The sequence below is a fragment of the Oncorhynchus gorbuscha genome, linkage group LG02 (assembly GCF_021184085.1).
Source record: "Oncorhynchus gorbuscha isolate QuinsamMale2020 ecotype Even-year linkage group LG02, OgorEven_v1.0, whole genome shotgun sequence".
Lineage (NCBI taxonomy): Eukaryota > Metazoa > Chordata > Actinopteri > Salmoniformes > Salmonidae > Oncorhynchus > Oncorhynchus gorbuscha.
This window is the reverse complement of record NC_060174.1, coordinates 16,128,829-16,147,968: the sequence shown is the minus strand read 5'-3', so window position 1 is coordinate 16,147,968 and position 19,140 is coordinate 16,128,829. Positions and strand designations below refer to the sequence as shown.

Sequence of the window (19,140 nt, the reverse complement as noted above, 5' to 3'; positions counted from 1 at the left end):
CAGACTGGCCAATAAAAATAAAAGATTAAGATGGGCAAAAGAACAGACACTGGACTCTGCCTTGAAGGCCAGCATCCCGGAGTCCTCTTCACTGTTGACTTTGAGACTGGCGTCTAATCAGTTTATTGATGTGCCACACCTGTCAGGTGGATGGTATATCAAAAGTAAACCTGCTTATTAACAGGGATGTAAACTAATTTAAATGAACAAGCTTTTAGTGTACATGGAACATTTCTGGGATTGTTTATTTCAAGCTCATGAAACAAACTTCACATGTTGTGTTTATATTTTTGTTCATTGTAGCTAGTTGATCAGAGAGAGACTAGACAACAGATTCTGAAAACAAAACTTTAATCTACAGATATACACACACATTAATGACTCATTTCATACACCCATATGTACAGTTTTTACACAGCAAACACTTCAGTAGCAATCATTTTGTGGTTCATGCTCTGTTCATCAATACGCTGGTGATGACTTCCGATTAGCATGTACATGTTAACTTTTCTCTGGTTATGTTTTATCAAATTGTTGCACCATGAGAACAGACGGCAGCTTTTCTTGAGGAACACTCATTGGTAGAACGTATCATTCGTACCAGGACTTGAGTACTAGAGTGTTAAAAGTTATGAAGACACCCAGAGCAACATGATGACAGCATTAGTTATGTCAATGCTAATTATGAGTAAGATGTGACGACAAAGTTATTTTTTAAACAAACCAACCAACGTAATATTTGGCAAACCGATCAAGTGGCTTAATTACTATTGATTGGTTGTCTTTTTAATAAATACTTGGAAACACAGCAGGTTAAAAACATTAACATAGGCGGAGGTACTGTGAGAATCTGTGGTTGGTCGAACAATTCACTCTCCTTAGTCACAGTGGTATTCAGTGGTGTGTTGTGGAGTGGACATTACAGTAGTTATTGGCTCCATTCCTTCTCAGCCAGGGAAGTAAGCGGACGACAGAGGGTGCAGGCCAGGCTTGGCTGGTGGTGGCCTTGGAACATCTAGAGACAAATGGGGGGGGAAATGAAGTCGTATGACAGACAAAATCTGAATCTTAATTCAGCAAGGTTACTGGCAATGTGCAAGACAATAGCTGTGTTCGAATACTCATACTAACTACACTATTTGTGATGTTAATTGAGTATATAGTATGCTTATTGGTCATAATATGGATATAGTATGCCAAAAGTTCCAGGCTGTCGTACTAAATTCGCCAAAATATTAAGTATACATGCAGAGGACACTATTTCTGTACTTTAGGGCCCATACTGCAATTCAGAAAATAGGCGTGGCGTCACATGTTCAGATTTTAAGAAAATGGCGGAAAATATGCACCCCATACAACGAGAGCGGATACAAATGCATTGCTTTAACTAATTATGACAATATAAAAAGTAATGATTTTTCAAATAAGTTACCTTACATGTTATGTTGGCTGACAGTTTGTTAGTTACGCTGTCCTTACGAACCACATAGCTTATCATTACAACCGTATGCATCAGTATGTAAGCTAACATTAGTTGGCTAATAATACAGCAAACTAGACAGTATGTTAAGTATAAACTAACTACCCAATGTTCATTTACTTGATTCATCCTGTCATTCTTAGCTAAATGTTATCGTCGTTGTGCGTTCAACGGACATTCTGCTGCTTTCGTAAATTCACTCTGGCTATTTACTCCGATTTCAGAGCACTCTCGTCTGAGTGTACCAGAGCGCAGAATAATGGATTTACGAGCGCGCCAACACCCATTGAATGTGGCCGGTGTCAGTAAAAGTCGGCAAAAAAAAGCGTAATTAAATTGTTACCAGAAGTACAATCACCAACTTTCTGGATAATAAACTGCCTAACCGGCTCTGCTAGGGCGAGTAAAATGGTCAGTGGTCTCATTTGTGTCTGGAAGTAGCTAGCCAACATCAGCTTGGGTGGTTGACTGCCGCTGTAAGGTCAGAACGCTCAAATCAACCCTATTCCTCGGCAGAGCATCCAGTGTGCGCTCCATAAATTAAATCTGGAGGATAGAATTAACACACCCGAAATCGTAAATTGTCTAACTAGTCATTTGTAACAAGAGGTTGCATAGCAACAGCATCAACTTAAGGTAGACCGGCAAAGAGCTAGTACGCTCAATTGAAAGGATACTGTTCGTTTACAGTATACTAAAATTAACTAATAGTATGTAGTGTACAGTATGTTAGTATGGTTATTCGAACACAGACAATGTGTATGATTTTAAAAAAGCAGAACAAACCCATTGGGTTTGGTTGAATCAATTTGGTTTCAATGTAATTTGTCAACGTACATGGAATGTGTAAAGTACATTGGATTAATTTAAAAAAATAATAAGCAATGCAAACTGTTGAGTGAAATTTCAACCACAGGATTAAGTCAAAATTGTAACCAATTTAACAGACAATCCTTGTATAAAATATGTTGAATTTGTACCTTTTTTATTTGACCTTTATTTAACTAGGCAAGTCAGTGAAGAACAAATTCTTATTTTCAATGACGGCCTAGGAACAGTGGGTTAACTGCCTGTTCAGGGGCAGAACGACAGATTTGTACCTTGTCAGCTCGGGGGTTTGAACTTGCAAGCTTCCGGTTACTAGTCCAACGCTCTAACCACTAGGCTACGCTGCCACCCCCTTTGAAATGGACCTTCAACGTTATACAGTGTACAAAACAGTAAAAACACCTGCTCTTTCCATGAGACTGACCAGGTGAGAACTATGGTCACTTGTATAAATTCACTTAAATCAATGTAGTCGCGGCCAAAAGTTTTGAGAATGACACAAATCTAAATGTCCGCTGCCTCAGTTTGTATGATCGCAATTTGCATATACTCCAGAATGTTATGAAGAGTGATCAGATGAATTGCAAAGTCCCTCTTTGCCATGCAAATGAACTGAATCCCCCAAAAACATTTCCACTGCATTTCAGCCCTGCCACAAAAGGACCAGCTGACATCATGTCAGTGATTCTCATTAACACAGGTGTGAGTGTTGATGAGGACAAGGCTGGAGATCACTCTGTCATGCTGATTCAGTTTGAATAATAGACTGGAACCTTCAAAAGGAGGGTGGTGCTTGGAATCATTGTTCTTCCTGTCAACCATGGTTACCTGCAAGTAAACACATGCCGTCATCATTGCTTTGCACAAAAAGGGCTTCACAGGCAAGGATATTGCTGCCAGTAAGATTGCACCTAAATCAACCATTTATCGGATCATCAAGAACTTCAAGGAGAGCGGTTCAATTGTTCTAAAGAAGGCTTCCGGGCACTCAAGAAAGTCCAGCAAGTGCCAGGACAGTCTCCTAAAGTTGATTCAGCTGTGGGATCGGGGCACCACCAGTATAGAGCTTGCTCAGGAATGGCAGCAGGCAGGTGTGAGTGCATTTGCACGTACAGTGAGGGAAAGACAATTTGGAGGATGGCCTAGTGTCAAGAAGGGCCGTAAAGAAGCCACTTCTCTCCAGGAAAAACATCAGGGACAGACTGATATTCTGCAAAAGGTACAGGGATTGGACTGCTGAGGATTGGGTAAAGTCATTTTCTCTGATGAATCCCCTTTCTGATTGTATGGGGCATCCAAATAAAAGCTTGTCCGGAGAAGACAAGGTGAGCGCTACCATCAGGCCTGTGTCATGCCAACAGTAAAGCATCCTGAGACCATTCATGTGTGGGGTTGCTTCTCAGCCAAGGGAGTGGGCTCACTCACAATTTTGCCAAAGAACACGGCCATGAATAAAGAATGGTACCAACTTCGAGAGCAACTTCTCCCAACCATCCAGGAACAGTTTGGTGACGAACAATGCATTTTCCAGCATGATGGAGCACCTTGCCATAAGGCAAAAGTGATAACTAGGTGGCTCTGGGAACAAAACATCAATATTTTGGGACCATGGCCAAGAAACTCCCCAGACAAAATCCCATAAATTCTGACAAACTCCAAGCATTGATTATGCAAGAATGGGCTGCCATCAGTCAGGATGTGGCCCAGAAGTTAATTGACAGCATGCCATGGGCAGATTGCAGAGGTCTTGGAAAAAGAAGGGTCAACAATGCAAATATGGACTCTGCATCAACTTTGTGTAATTGTCAATTAAAGCCTTTGACACTTATGAAATGCTTATAATTATACTTCAGTATTCCAATGTAACACCTGACAAAAATATCTAAAGACACTGAAGCAGCAAACTTTATGGAAATTAATATTTGTGTCATTCTCCAAACTTTTGGCCACGACTGCAGAAGGGGAGGAGACAGGTTAAAGAAGGATTTTTAAGCTTTGAGACAATTGAGACATGGATTGTGTATGTGTGCCATTCAAAGACAAGTATGTAAGTGCCTTTGAACAGGATATGGTAGTAGGTGCCAGGCACACCGATTTGAGTGAGTCAAGAACTGCCCAAAGGACATCCAGCCAACTTGACAACTGTGGGAAGCATTGGAGTCAACATGGGCCCGCATCCCTGTGGAATGATTGACATCTTGGAGGCCATGCCTGAAGATTTGAGGCTGTTCTGAAGGCAAAGGGGGGGGGGGGGGGGGGGTGCAACTCAATATTAGGAAGGTGTTCCTAAATGTGTTCTCCCATCCAAGGCAATTTTTTAAAACACTTTTTCTCCCCAATTTTGTGATATCCAATTCGTAGTTACAGTCTTGTCCCATCGCTGCAACTCCCGTACGGACTCGGGAGAGGCAAAGGTCGAGAGCCATGCGTCCTCCGAAACACGACCCTGCCAAACCGCACTGCTTCTTGACACACTGCTCACTTTACCCGGAAGCCAGCCACACCAATGTGTCGGAGGAAACACTGTACAATAGGCGACCGTGTCAGCGTGCATGGGCCCGGCCCGCCACAGGAATCGCTAGAGCACGATGGGACAAGGATATCCCAGCCAGCAAACCCTTCCCTAATCCAGACGCTGGGCCAATTGTGTGAACCCGGATCTGTAGTGACAATGCAGTGCCTCAGACCTCTGAGTCATGGAATCAGGCAGAACTCCTGTGCTGCCATCCTGTTAGAAGGTAACAGATTATTTTATTACAATGGTTAAATTGGATTTTCATTGTGTTCAATGGTGTTATTAGCCCCCTAGTGGCGCTTTCTGGTACTTAGAAAGACGACGCAAACGGGAAGTTCAGAATTTGTTTTGCACGCATAGAAGCAGCTACAAACAACGCTACGGTGCAGGTCTTTCAATGTAGTTATTTCTTGTCACGCTTCAGCCTTGGAAAAATATTTGTTTGTAAGTTCGATTCAAGCATTTAGCTAATGATGATAATCTTCTTATTGATAGAGTTGCTTACCAATCAATGTTGGTTGCATTTACTCACAAATTGCAATGCCTTTAATGTATGTCGTTAGCTGTATTACTTTGCTCATGCGTCATGCAAACGAATTGTAAAATATACAATGCTGTAGTTTTGTTACTGTTTCTAGTGTAATATGCTTTGTTATTCTACATAGATGGTTATACATTATTAGAGTAATGAAAGGAGCCAATTACCATATGGTTAACAATTAGCTATATGGTTTGGCATCATGCCAGATGCATGGTACCTTAGCGCATGCTTTGTATTTATGCAACTTCAAATGTTTAATGTACAGCTACAGTATGTCGGTGTGAATTGAACACTAAAGTATATTCTTTTCTGTATTTTGCAGTTTCACAACAAACGTTTTCAATATATTCATTCAAGAAAAGTCACGCCTTGGGAGTTTTATTGAAGACTTAGTTGTTAGCTATCTGTCTAGTTTTGCATGGGAACGCAACTCAAGGGCAGAATAACTCCTATCAGCAATACAAGGTTTATTTGAGTAATTGCAAGGATGATCCAATTTCCAGAGAAATTGCCACATCAAATAACAAAAATACTCATAAACTTTGATGAAAGATACATGTTTTACACAGAATTAAAGATAAACTGGTTCTTAATGCAACCTCTGTGTCAGATTTCAAAAAAGCTTTACGGCAAAAGCACAATATTCAATAATCTGAGAACAGCATTCAGCCACAGAAGCAAGCCATACATTTACCCGTCAAATTGTGGAGTCAACAAAAGTCATAAATAGCATTATAAATCTTCACTTACCTTTGCTGATCTTCGTCGGAATGCACACCCAGGACTCCCACAATAAATGTTTGTTTTGTTCGATTACGTCCATATTTATGTCCAAATACGGTCTTTTTATAATAAATCTTCAATAATATTCCAACCGGACAATAGCGTATTCATTACAGAGGAAAAAGAAGGAACGGCGCGCCCGCGTGACTGCGCAGTAAACAACTGATTGGCCTCAGCCTAGTCCACTTATTGAAACAGCTGTTATTCGACACCCTTCCACAATAGACGCCTCAAACAACTTTCTAAAGGCTGTTGACATCTGCTGGAAGCCTTGGGAAGTGCAATCTGGCCCCATAGACACAGTATATTGGATAGGCGATCACTTAAATGAAACTACAAACCTCAGATTTCCAACTTCTTGGTTGGATTCGTCTCAGGTTTTTCACATGTCATATGAGTTCTGTTATACTCACAGACATCATTCAAACAGTTTTAGAAACTTCAGTGTTTTCTATCCAATACTAATAATAATATGCATATATTAGCATCTGGGACAGAGTAGCAGGCAGTTTACTCTGGACACCTTATTCATCCAAGCTACTCAATACTGCTCCCCTGTCACCAAGAAGTTAAGAGGCATGTAGAGTGAACTTCCCCTCATAAACTGGCATCACTCAAACAAACAACCCCCAGTGTCTACAAAGCAGGTATGGATGTGGTCTTACCTCTGTTGAGGTGCATGCTAGACAACAGACCACGGAGGGGAATGCTGTCGTCTCGCTTCTCAAAGTACTTGGACTCCAACCCAGCAGGCTCGCCACTACAAGTTCAAAAAAGAGAAAGAAGAATAAGACCGTTATGAAGATGGAAAAAAAGGCAGTCTGAATGGAAGGCCCAGAGAATAAAGTAGATGGTCTTGGGCTCTTGCTGATGGTGATGGACCATCCATAAACCGGAGCTATTTTCATGCAACAGTGAGCAGAGAAAACATTTCTGAACACTTCAAGTTAATTCTGATGCTGAAAGCACACAACGTAACAGAGAGCTGGACTCACTTCTCTTTGTTGGAGGGCTGAGGGGGATGCTGTGCTGTGGGGCTCCCATCCCTCACATCCACCGGAGACATGCCGGGCTTGGTACTCATCGGGTTAAACTGGACCTGCAATTCAGTCCAGGTCAACAAAAAAAGTCTGAATTCAAGCAAACCCCCAAATACAGCTGAAACGAGTTAGAAATACAACAAAATTGAGTTCAAGCTGCCTTATCCCACACCTCATAGAATTATTGGTTCTTCCAAGATTAAATCATAGTCGACGTAAGGAATTGTTATCCATACCTACATCCATACCTGCTTTAGGTAAATCATCCAGGTTGCTATTCATGATGTGGCCCAAATTCAAGGCGGTGTCATTGCAAAACCACACCTATTTCAACAAACTTCTGAATATAGCATGAAAGTTTAATTAGAATTTCAGCGTAACAAAGGAGAAAAAATTAGCCTGCCTTGGCTCCAGGGCCCTGGTTGTGTAGTGAGAAGACGGAGCGGCTGGACAGAGGGAGTTTGGAGTTCAGCGTGGACGTGATGGGGTAGCCCTGTCCGGCCGAGGAGGGAAACGCTCGGCTGTCCAGCTGAAAACAAAGTCAAGCACACATGACTTGAGCTGATCTGATTGTGTGCACTTTGCTGGTCAAATCGTAATTGGTCAAATCGTAAAAGGTAGACTTGACAATATGATGTCATCATTCACAACATTGCGAACCTTGCAGATAGAAATACCATGAATAGAGCTGACATGATTCCTTGTTATACATAACAAGTTTATTCATATATCTGAATATTCCAAAACTGTGTGTCCTGCCGCCTGCGTAACGCATCTCTGCTAACAGAAAACAATCCAATTTAAATCTGCCAAATGCCAACAGCAGATTCCATCTTTATTGACGTCTATAAGCAGAAAGTTTCCCTGCCTGTGTATGATGTCATATGGTAGAGTCTGCCTTTAAGACGCATACATACAACTCAAATTAACTTTAAAATCGACACAATAAATATAAAACTGCAATTAAAAACACAAAACCCGATACCCACTGCAACTAAAACATCAAACCAATATCTTAACGTGTACTATGACATGTTTATTGCTTACCATGTTGTGAGATGCACCGCCCATCCTCTGTCCAGTTGAGGCTGAGAGAGTTGAAGGAGTCTCAAACGTTCCAAGGATCTCCGGCTTCCTGGATAACTGGTTCTCATTCAGCTGTTTGTTCAGCCACATTATAACTGAAGGATAAGACAAATCCATTGATGCAGGGGAAGACTAAATGAATACAAACAGTAGGTCATTTGATAACAGCCAAGGTTAAGCGCAAAATCATGTAGTTGTATTTTTTGTGAAACATTTCTTTAAACGACCTTCCATACCATTCTCGTTTGTTTTCAGCACCTCCCTGCTTTCATCTAATTTCTGAACAGTCTCCTCCAACTGCTCCTTCAATTTCGACACCTACAGTGGAAGTTACAACCAATAAGATCAATCCAAACTTGACACCCAATAATTATGTTAGCGCCCACTACTCCTCAGAACTTGGCTTGCGCTTGTGCGCGCGCACACACACACACACACACACACACACACACACACTTTCGGCAGCCATTTCTGACCATTTTTGTTATTCTCAGATTCGCATTTAAGGTAGTGGACACTAATGGAAACACACACCTCCTCGTCTCTATGCTTGAGCTGCTGCTGAGTGTCCTGCAGGTCTCGCTGGGCTTTGTGCAGCCTCTCCTGGGTCTCCTGAAGCACCTTCTCCTGAGACACCATCACAGTGTTCTTCACCTTGATCTTCCCCACCAGGCCCCTCAGCTCTCCCTGCAGCTTCTTGATGATGCCATTGGCCTAGGAAGTCAACACGAGGTAGTGTCAAGACGGTACTTCACCCCCACGCTCAATGTGTTCTTTCTCAAAGGGGATGTGATCAGACCCAAGACAAAATTGCTATCAATATTTAGACTCAAATAAGTACATGAGTGGACAAGGACTTGTGGATTTGAACTTGACTGGCTTGAGTCTATGACCATGTATTTTCAGACCATGACATGCATAACAAAAAGCCATGACTGGAAATGTAAGTAACCCACCTTTATGAGTTCCTCAGACAGGGATTTCACTGTGGCTTCCAGTTTTCCCATTTGGAGTTGTTTGCTTTCGGCATTTCCTTCAACTGAGTTCTACACACAAACACAGAATGTCACATGTTGTATAGCACACTGTATTACATATACAACTAATATAAGGACAGGACATGAGACTGGAGTAGAAATTAACGTCAGCATTGTTTAATGCATTTCACAAGAAGAACATTCCAAGCATTTCAACGTAGGTAAGCAAGGGAGGGTTACAAGTGCCCTAAAGGGACAAAACTAGAATATCAATACACAACATATTCCTCCCCCTATACCTTTGATGACTCATAAGGAAAAAGTAAATATTCACTGTTTTGCCTTGTTTTCTTTTTAATATAAGTTATCTTGATGTAAATAAATGAACTTTTCAGAATAGCCATTTCTAAACTAGGGATAGAGGGTAGACTGCCTCAGTCCCCAGACTTAAGCCAGGGGTCTATTCTGCTCCAATGTCGGAGGTTAGTCTGAACTAAATAGTCAACCTATCAGGGGGTCGTCTTTCTCTTGCAGGGTAATGACGACGTACAGGTGAGTCTACAGTCACATTATCTCTGAGTCTGAGTGGTGATGGTGTATGCCCAGACCGGGGTGCAACAGTACCCTGAGTAGGCACACTGGCTGGTTCAGGTGAGTCTAGAGTACTTTCCACATTTGTAGGTTGCTGCAATGGATGTTCAGGTGATAGCTCATAGTCATGGTAGGTCTCCAGTAGCTGATCTTAGTTTGTCACTTGACATGAGTCATCTCTGAGGTTGGTTCCTGGCAACAGTTGATCCACGTGTCTCCTCCAGATTATGTTTTCTGGTGTGTGAACTGTGTAGGACATAGGCCCTGTTTGTGCAACCACTGTGGCTGGTATCCACTTTGGACCTTTGCAGTAGTTCTGAGCAAGAACTCTCTCCAGCTATGAAGCTTTTGTCTTTTGCTTTGCTCCGTCTCTCCACCTGTGCTCTCTGTACAACCTGTCTTGTCTTTGGAGGTCGAGTCACGTGCGAAGCAGTCTTTTCATCATGGGTGCCACGTTGGTTGTAGGGTGGGGAGTGTTTCTGTACGTTAAAACCTGTTTGGGACAGGGGGCAGCATTTTCACATTTGGATGAAAAGCGCGCCCAGAGTAAACTGCCTGCTACTCAGTCCCAGTTGCTAATATATGCATATTATTAGTAGATTTGGATAGAAAACTCACGTTTCTAAAACGGTTTGAATTATGTCTGTGAGTATAACAGAACTCATATGGCAGGCAAAAACCTGAGAAAAATTCAACCAGGAAGTGGGAAATCTGAGGTTTGTAGTTTTTCAAAGCTTGGCCTATTGAAAACAGTGTATATGGCATCTAATTGCACTTCCTAAGGCTTCCACTAGATGTCAACCGTCTTTAGAGGGCTCTTTGAGTCAGTGGTCTGGCAGAGTGCCACGAGCATGTGACGTGCGGTGATGTGAGAGGTAGCTCTCGTTCCATTGCTTTTCTACAGACAAAGGAATTCTCCGGTTGGAACATTATTGAAGATTTATCTAAAAAACATCCTAAAGATTGATTCTACACATCGTTTGACATGTTTCTACAGACTGTAACGGAACTGTTGGACTTTGTCTGGACCTTGTGCTTCATGAAGATGGATTACTGGGCGGAACACATTAACAACAAGTTGGACATAAATGATTAACTTTATCAAACATTTATTGTGGAACTGGGATTCCTGGGAGTGCATTCTGATGAAGATCAAATGTAAGTGAATATTTATAATGCTATTTCTGACTCCAACATGGCGGATATCTCTTTGGCTTGATTTGTCGTCTGAGCGCTGTACTCAGATTATTGCATGGTGTGCTTTTTCCGTAAAGTTTTTAAAAATCTGACACAGCAGTTGCATTAAGGAGAAATCTCTATAATTCTGTGAATAACACATGTATCTTTTATCAATGTTTATTATGAGTATTTCTGGAAATTGATGTGGCTCTCTGCAAAATCAGATGTTTTGGAAGAAAAACATTACTGAACGTAACGCGCCAATGTAAACAGATTTTTGGATATAAATATGCACTTTATTGAACAAAACATACATTTATTGTGTAACATGTCATATGAGTGTCATCTAATGAAGATCAAAGGTTAGTGATTAATTTTATCGATATTTCTGCTTTTGTGACAACTATCTTTGGCTGGAAAAATGGCTGTGTGTGTTTTTGTGACTTGGCTCTGACCTAACAATCATATGTTGTGCTTTCGCTGTAAAGCCTTTTTGAAGTCGGACACGATGGGTAGATTAACAAGAAGTTTCTTTCAGTTGGTGTATTGCACTTGTTAATGTGTAAAAGTTACATATTTCAAAAGAATATTTTTGAATTTCGCACGCTGCCTTTTCAGCGGAATGTTGTCGAGGGGTGCCGCTAGCGGAACCCCTAGCCATAAGAAGTTTTAACAAGAAGGTGTTTAGACACCTATTAAGGGAGCCGTTATCGTGATGATTTTAAAGCCTGCTTCATCGTTTGGACAAACCTTTCAGCGAGGCCGTTCGTAGCAGGGTGATACGGTGCTGACTTGATGTGCTGAATTCCATTTCCGGAACTCTTCAGACACCAGTTGGAGGCCATTATCACTAACGAGTTGCGTCGGCAAGCCGAAGAGACAGAAGATTGACCGTTGCTCTTCGATGGTTCTCTCCGCTGAGATGCTCTTCATCACTGTGACCTCAGGCCATTTGCTGTGTGCGTCAACTACGACTAAGAAAATTACGATCCTCCATTGGGCCTGCATAGTCTATGTGGACTCGCTGCCAAGGCGCCTCTGGGAAGTCCCATGGGTGTAGTGGCGCTAGCTGAGGAATGTTCCTCATCTTTTGATATGCAGAACATGACTTGACGTTGTCTTCGATAGCTGCGTCCAGACCTGGCCACCAAAAGTAGCTGCGTGCAATCTCCTTCATTCGCACCATGCCACAGTGCACTTCTCAGTGGTGGCAGTATGATGACTCGAAAACCCCATAGCAAGCATCCAAACTGAACTGTGAGCTTGTTTCTCCTCACTGGGTAAGGTTGTAGGCTGTCTGACATCTCCTTTTCCACGAGTGACAATGTCCACAACCTCAGACATCACTGGATCAGTGTGGGAGAACTTTTTCCACTTGGACAGATGTAACTAGGGCATTCGTAATTTCCTTGAAGTAGAAGATTTCAGCCTGGGAGTGCTTAGTGTGTGTGACAGGTAAGGGTAGCCTTGAGATGCCATCTGCATTGCAGTGCTGCTCAGACCTTCTGTACTTGGTATCGTACTGGTGAGAAGATAACAATAACGCCCATCGCTGCATGCGGCTGGCTGCAAGCAACGGAATGCCGTTGTGGGGACCAAAGATTGAGGTGAGGGGTCTATGGTCAGCCAGCAGTGTGAATCGTCAGCCAAACAGAAACTGATGAAATTTCTTAACTCCAAACACAATTGCGAGTGCTTCACGCTCGATCTGTGCATAATTGCTTTCTGCTTTACTTAAGGTCCTTGATGCGAAAGCAATTGGCCTTCACCTGATGGCATGATGTGTGACACAACCACACCAACGCCATAAGGCTATGCATCACATGCCAACTGTAATGGCAAGTTGGGGTTGAAGTGGGTTAGGGCCTCTGAGCTAAGGCTGTTTTCACTTTCTTGAAGGCCTCCTCACATCGGTCTGTGCACTTCCACTGTTTGGTTTAATTCAAAGGTTCATGCAGTGGCTTTAACATGTTAGCTAGGTTTGGCACAAACTTTGCGTAGTATGTCAGTAGTCCTAAGAATGATCTCAGCTGACTCACGTTCTGTGGGGATGGAGCTTCCGTCAACGGCCTTCACCTTCGATGGCGCCTTGTGGAGCCCCGAACTGTTGATGACGTGGCCCAGGTACTCAGAGGGCCGGGAAAACTTGCATTCGTCCAACCGGACCCTCAGACCGTACTCCTCCAATCTCTGTAGTGTAGCGTTCAGGTTTCTCAGGTGCTCCTGCTCGTCTTTGCCGGTGATGAGTAGATCATCGAAGTAACATTGGACCCCAGTGAGCCCACTCAGTATCGGGTCCATAGCTCTATGAAATAAGGCAGGAGCTGAGGTGATTCCAAAAGGAAGCCTCCAGTACCTGTACAGTCCTTTGAGTCACTATGATCAACAGTTCTTGTGACTCTCGGTCCACATGCATCTGTAGATAGACTTGTCAGGCCTATCTTACTGAATTTTTGTCCTCCAGCTAAACCAGAAAAGAGGTAGTCAATGAGGGGTAGTGGATATTTTTCAGCAGTCAAGACTGGGTTAACGGTGACTTAGAAATCACCACAGAGTCTTGAGTGAGCCATATTTTTTTATGACTGGAACAACAGGTGTAGCCCATTCACTAACATTCACTGGATCCAATACTCCACTCTCGACTAGTCTGTTTAGCTCAATTTCAACTTGAGGTTTTATGGCGTATGGGACAGGTCTAGCTTTGAAGAACTTTGGCTTGCTGTTTGGTTTAACTGTTATGTCCTTCATACTGCCAAGTTCTTCTTGGAACACATCTGCGTGTTTCCTCAATATCCCTTGTAGGTTTGGGTCCTCTTTTGCAACCATGTGAATTTCCTGCCAGTTTAGTTTGATCTTTACCAGCCATGTGCGTCCTAGCAATGCTGGATGGTTGCCTTTCACAATGTAGAGTGGTAGCTTTACCTTCTGTTTGTTGAGCTCCACTGTAACAATCACGCTTCCTCTCACCGGTGTATGTTTTCAGTGTCATCTCTGTGGGCTGTAGTGTGAGGTGATGTAGTTTCTCCTTGTATACAGCCTCAGACAGCAAAGATATGGCTGCTCCAGTGTCCAGTTGCATCCGTACTGCGTTTCCATCCAGTAGCGGTGTCACCCAGTACCCGTATCCATTGTGTGAAATGGACAAAACATGCAAAGATTCTTCCCCTTCAGACAAGGTATCACTTTGTTCATCCTCCGTGTGCTCCATTTTATGCACTTTCTTTTTGTACTTCCTGAAGTCGCTTTTCCTTTGTTCAGTACTTTTGTTTTTAAATGCACGTTCGATGTGACCCTTTTTTCCACAACTTCTGCAGTCTAAGTCATTGCACCAACACTCCTCTGCTTGGTGACCTGGTTTCCCACAGCGATAGCATGGCTTTCCATTCACCGTGTTCATTCAGATAACTGTTTAAATACAGCCACAAACTGAGTGATTCCCCCTCCTCTTGATTTCTCTTATGGAACGGGAATCTCTCTGTGATTATCAGTGGTTTGGGAGAATAATGTCATTTTAAGGTAGCCACAATTTCATCATATGATTTATCACCAGGTTTTTCAGGCGTTACTAGGCTGCGCAGTAGATTGAATGTTTTTCCTCCCAAAACAGTCAAAAATATTGGCACAACGACTTCTGCTTTAATTCCATTTGCCTACACAAAGTACTCAAAAACACTGTGTAAGAACTCCATTGTTCCATAGATTCATCAAATGTTCCTATTTTCGGTTTATTTTTCTTTCTCACACTTTTCAGACGGTCCCTTACACCAGACCCCTTTTTTCCTTTCTTTTAACTCACGCTGACTTCACTTTCTCCCGCAGCGAAACTCTTCCTATCCCTCGAGGCTCTCGTTGCCGTGACATCAAAGGCTAGCTAGCATCACTCAGTCGAGTGCTCCACGTTTTGTTTGAGTCTTTCTACAGCGAAAAAAATAACGAATTTAACTCAGAATTTCTGCCGAAGATTAGCACAAACGTGAAAACGTTTCTTCCTCGTCCCCAGTTTTGTTGTATAGCACACTGTATACAACTAATATAAGGACAGGACATGTGAAGGAAACAGAAATTAACGTTGGCATTGTATAATGCATTTCACAGGAAGAACATTCAAGGTAGGTAAGCTGGGGGGGGGTTACAGGTGCCAATATCAATACATAACATAATTCATTAATATTAATTTTAACAAAGATCCTGGCTTTTCTGACAGTATTGAGGGGGGGTAAATGCTCTCCATTTGCCAAGGGGACTGACTACATACCTTTTGTTGCTGAGTGGCTTCCAGCACTTCCTTGGTGCGGAGCACGAGCTGCTCCTTATCTTTCATCTCCTGCTCCAGGACTGCCACACGTGTCTGCAGCTGGTTCACCTGACGCTCCTTCTCGTGACACTCCGTGTCCAGGGTGCCGTTCTCCCTCCGAAGAGACAGGGCCTGCTGCTTCGCTCGCTGAGACTCCTGTTCTCACATACACACTTGTCAGCAGGTTATTTAGACATTGGTGGTCAACATGGCGGCCGGCAAGATTTCAATTTCTCTATTAAATCAGTAATTCAATATGGATGTAAAAAAAAAAAAAAAAACACACACATGATATGAAACGACAGATACTTATCCTAGGAGCGTTTCAGACTTAAAAATGTAAACTGTTCACAAAAGTGGCAGTTTTCATGAAATTTCCCCCACTAAATGATGGCCGCTTGCGCCCCCCCCTCACCTCTTCCAGTCCCACTAGTTTGGCTTTGAAGTCGCGGATGGTGGACTCGCTCTTGTATCTCTTCTCAGTCAGGTCCCTGTTGGAGGTCTCAAGCTCGGCCAGCCTGCTCTGCAGCTGTTGGGTGCTCTTAGTGTGGGCTCCCTCCAGCTCCCGGCGCAGCTGCTCGTTTTGTTGCTGCAGCCTGGTTTGTGTCTGCACAGGGCAAGATGAGAAACACCACAAGAGAAAACCACTTATTTTTGAGAGAAATCATATAAAATCTAGCATGAGAACTACGTTCATAGAAGTGAGCTTCTAATTTTTTCTAGCTTATAAATAGGCACATTCTTCTCGCCCCTGTCTTTAGTGTACAAGAGAAAGTAGTGTACCATGTTCTGTCAATATACATAGTAAAATAATAGTTTATTAATAAACAACTCCAAGGGGGCCCCTTTTTCTCTCCCAAATTCTGTTCCTCAGTTTATTTTACAAGTGTTAAGTGTTAGGTGTGTTTACAAGTGTTAGGTGTGTTAGGTTTGGCTTTTTAAGCCAATAGCGTGATAATTTCAATGTGTTGATTAGATAGTAGCTGGGAGCTTTCGGTGTCTACTTGTGAGATTTGTTCATGACAGTTTTCGGTGGAACACGTGAAAATTGCATGTAATTTCAGAATTGTTTGGCGAGCTTCTCATTAGGTGGGCTGCGAGCTACTAGTAGCTCGCTATAAACCTGTTGGAGACTCCAGTCATCTCAAATAGATAAAAAAAACAGTCAAGGTTTTATGGCTTCTGATAACTGGAATAGCACTTAGACGATTTCAGGCAGTTAACTAAACATAATACTTATAATACGAGAAGTTACATGATACCTCCAAAGCGTTCTCCCGCTCTGCAGTGAGGTCCTGAGAGTGGCGGCTCGACAGAGCGCTTGTTTGGCTGGTCCACTCAGACCGAAGCTTGTCTAGCTCTCTGCTCTTCTCCGACAGAGTCTGTAAGACACGTTTATATGAAAGGTGACCTTTTTAAAAATCGGGACCCACTTAAGATGTTACTTCTCCCGCCTACATTTTTAGATGAATCAATCAATTCAGATCAACTACTGCTTTACCTGTTGTGTGTAGCTGAGCTGCCTCGAGAGATCATCTTCAGTCTTCTTCAGCCTCTGTTCCAACTGCTGCTTCTCCTCCTGACATATCAAAATGGGGGGATAGCTTAAAATACAACGAAGAAGTTTCTCAGACTTTAGTATACCGCAGTCTGTGTTGCTTCATGGAATCTCCCAAGGTCCTTCATAGGTCTGCTATCAACCATTCCCAAGACTGAGGTCACAAAGACAACTAGGGGTGGTTTCCCAGACACAGATGAATCCTACTCCAGGACTAAAACCAACCTCGATGGAAAAACTCCATCAAAAATGTTTATTTTTTTATTTATTTTAATTTGATCCAGGACTAGGCTAAATCTGTGTCCCCGAAACTAGTGTTTCTAAGGGAGTTACGGGAGATTCACTTACCTTTACACAGGAGAGACAAACTGCCAGGTACTTCTTGATCTCCACGTCAGTGCCATGTAGCAGCTTCAGAGACAGGTGAGTGAGGTGCTTGAATGCGTTGGTCTCCACAACATTGAGGTTGGCAGGGCTGTGGTCTAATACTGGGGATGATGGAGATGACAACTGGAGCAGAAATCTAGGGAAAGGAGAGCAAAGAGACATCACATGTCCATGATCTCAGTTAGTGGAGACATTCAACGAGCTGAGAGTCTTCTCACCTTGGATTCTCTTTGTCTTGCTCCGAGATACACTGGTTTAGCAGGTCTATAAACTTCTGAGGAAAGGACGCAAAGTCTACCAACAGGCCCTGTTGAACTTTCAAACTGATGACAGAGAAGACGTAGGATTAGTGTACGCTCATTATAGTGGGCACAATGACTGAATTGTAAGATACCTTTGAAAATCCTCTTCTGATATGGCAAGGTTGTACAGAAAATAAGGGTCGGTGTCATCTGTCAGTCTCACCAGCAGATCCTAGAATGCAAAGTTGTGTTAGTTACAGTGGCTTTTTCACTAACTACTACCTTGAGGGAAGGACTGACATTTGGGAAATGCAGACGTGATAGGGAATCCCTTGAACAGGGGAAGTGCATTGTCAACTAACGTCAATCATTAAGCAGAATCCAGTCGCTAATGTTTGTAGGTCAGCCCTTGAAAACCATTAAGGCCCATGAATAGTCTAACCCATGCATGCCTCCCAGAGAGCCACCCTTTTGCAACTTTCACTTCCATTAAAAACACCCACTAACAGTTATGTGGCTGTAACGATGCATTGCTAATTAGGACTGGTGCTTCTCCAATGTGTTGTACCATGAAGTGAGTGACAGGAAACTTTTGGTGTTGTTGATGTCTGTTCAGCGGAAGTTAGCCCGCCGTGGTATGATGTTGTATTGATGAGTATCTTTATGTTGGGTATTTATGCATGCCCACAGTAGTAAGCAATGCATTTCGAGATCAATGCACTGGTTTCTGAAACACTGCTCATTCACACTATATAAAAAGAGGGAGGGTGATGATGGGAAAATAATCTGTCTTGCAAAACACCAACCAAGGTTGTAAGTACCACTTACCCTTTTGTGGACTGGATTAGTTGTTAATTGAAGCTCAATGCAGACTCTGATATTTCCTCTCCTGTAATGTAAAGTTAGCCAGAAAGATTCAATCAATGTATTTTTAGTCGTAACATAGAACTCCATTGATATATTTGTTATTATCAAGCGCCATCTGGCGAATGGCGAAGATGACATTTAACGTTACTGAACATGCTAACTTAGCTAGCTAGCAATGTAACGCGTAGCACAGGTTGCTGGATAGTCTGTAGCTAGCTGATGCCCAGACACGACTATATCAAATTGATGAGCTATCTAGTTAGGCCGCAAGTGTCGATATTGCTTGATATCTAGCTAGTTACGGTAGCTAGATAACGTTAATTATGCTAGCTAGTTAACGAACGGTAACGTTAGCAATCAATCGAACTTACCTTTCTTCGCAATCTTTGCATTTGACGTGCACTTGCAATCGCTTATTGAAAAGTGTTTCTGTCATGATTGTTTCATACTCCCAAAAATGTAGTGTCTAAATTGCAAATTCCAAGGTTAGATTTGTATGGCCTTGGTTTAAAAAAAATAGTCTCTTCAATTTCGAGTTTGGCGCTTCTCTCCCGCGAATAACCGTTGGGGAAACATTCACTTGAGAAAGAGGCGACGGAAGTAACGTCGAGAAATAATGTGCGCGTTCCAGATCATCTAAATTGCAGACGAGTGGTGGAATAGCACAATGTGCTGCTTCACTTGTTGATCGTTCTTACAGTCAAACTACAACAACACCACATTAACTACACTCTATAGCTACTACTGGGTATAAATGTGTAAAACATACTCA

The 19,140-nt window shown here is 42.5% G+C and overlaps 1 protein-coding gene across 1 annotated transcript; it reads right to left on the bottom strand.

Moving 5' to 3' along the window:
• Positions 1 to 334: 334 nt before the first annotated feature.
• Positions 335 to 19,055, bottom strand: sass6 (SAS-6 centriolar assembly protein). Its single transcript, XM_046302385.1, has 17 exons — positions 18,740 to 19,055; positions 18,330 to 18,390; positions 17,654 to 17,733; positions 17,478 to 17,582; positions 17,221 to 17,395; positions 16,816 to 16,893; positions 16,577 to 16,696; positions 15,730 to 15,921; positions 15,276 to 15,470; positions 9,230 to 9,319; positions 8,808 to 8,987; positions 8,510 to 8,591; positions 8,235 to 8,368; positions 7,591 to 7,716; positions 7,143 to 7,246; positions 6,813 to 6,907; positions 335 to 1,015 (listed from the first exon to the last, which is right to left on the bottom strand). The coding sequence occupies exons 1-17, from the start codon at positions 18,802 to 18,804 to the stop codon at positions 948 to 950; spliced, it is 1,950 nt and encodes a 649-aa protein (XP_046158341.1). The 5' UTR covers positions 18,805 to 19,055; the 3' UTR covers positions 335 to 947.
• Positions 19,056 to 19,140: the final 85 nt, after the last annotated feature.

Bases quoted from the DNA above. Each gene is read 5' to 3' on its own strand.
- sass6 (XM_046302385.1), bottom strand. From the start codon at position 18,804: ATGACAGAAACACTTTTCAATAAGCGATTGCAAGTGCACGTCAAATGC. The intron at 9,320-15,275 runs GTATGTAGTCAG...GTTTGTGTGTAG, and splicing joins AAGCCACTCAGCAACAAAAG to AACTCAGTTGAAGGAAATGC. The intron at 8,988-9,229 runs GTGGGTTACTTA...TTGACTTCCTAG, and splicing joins TGTCTGAGGAACTCATAAAG to GCCAATGGCATCATCAAGAA.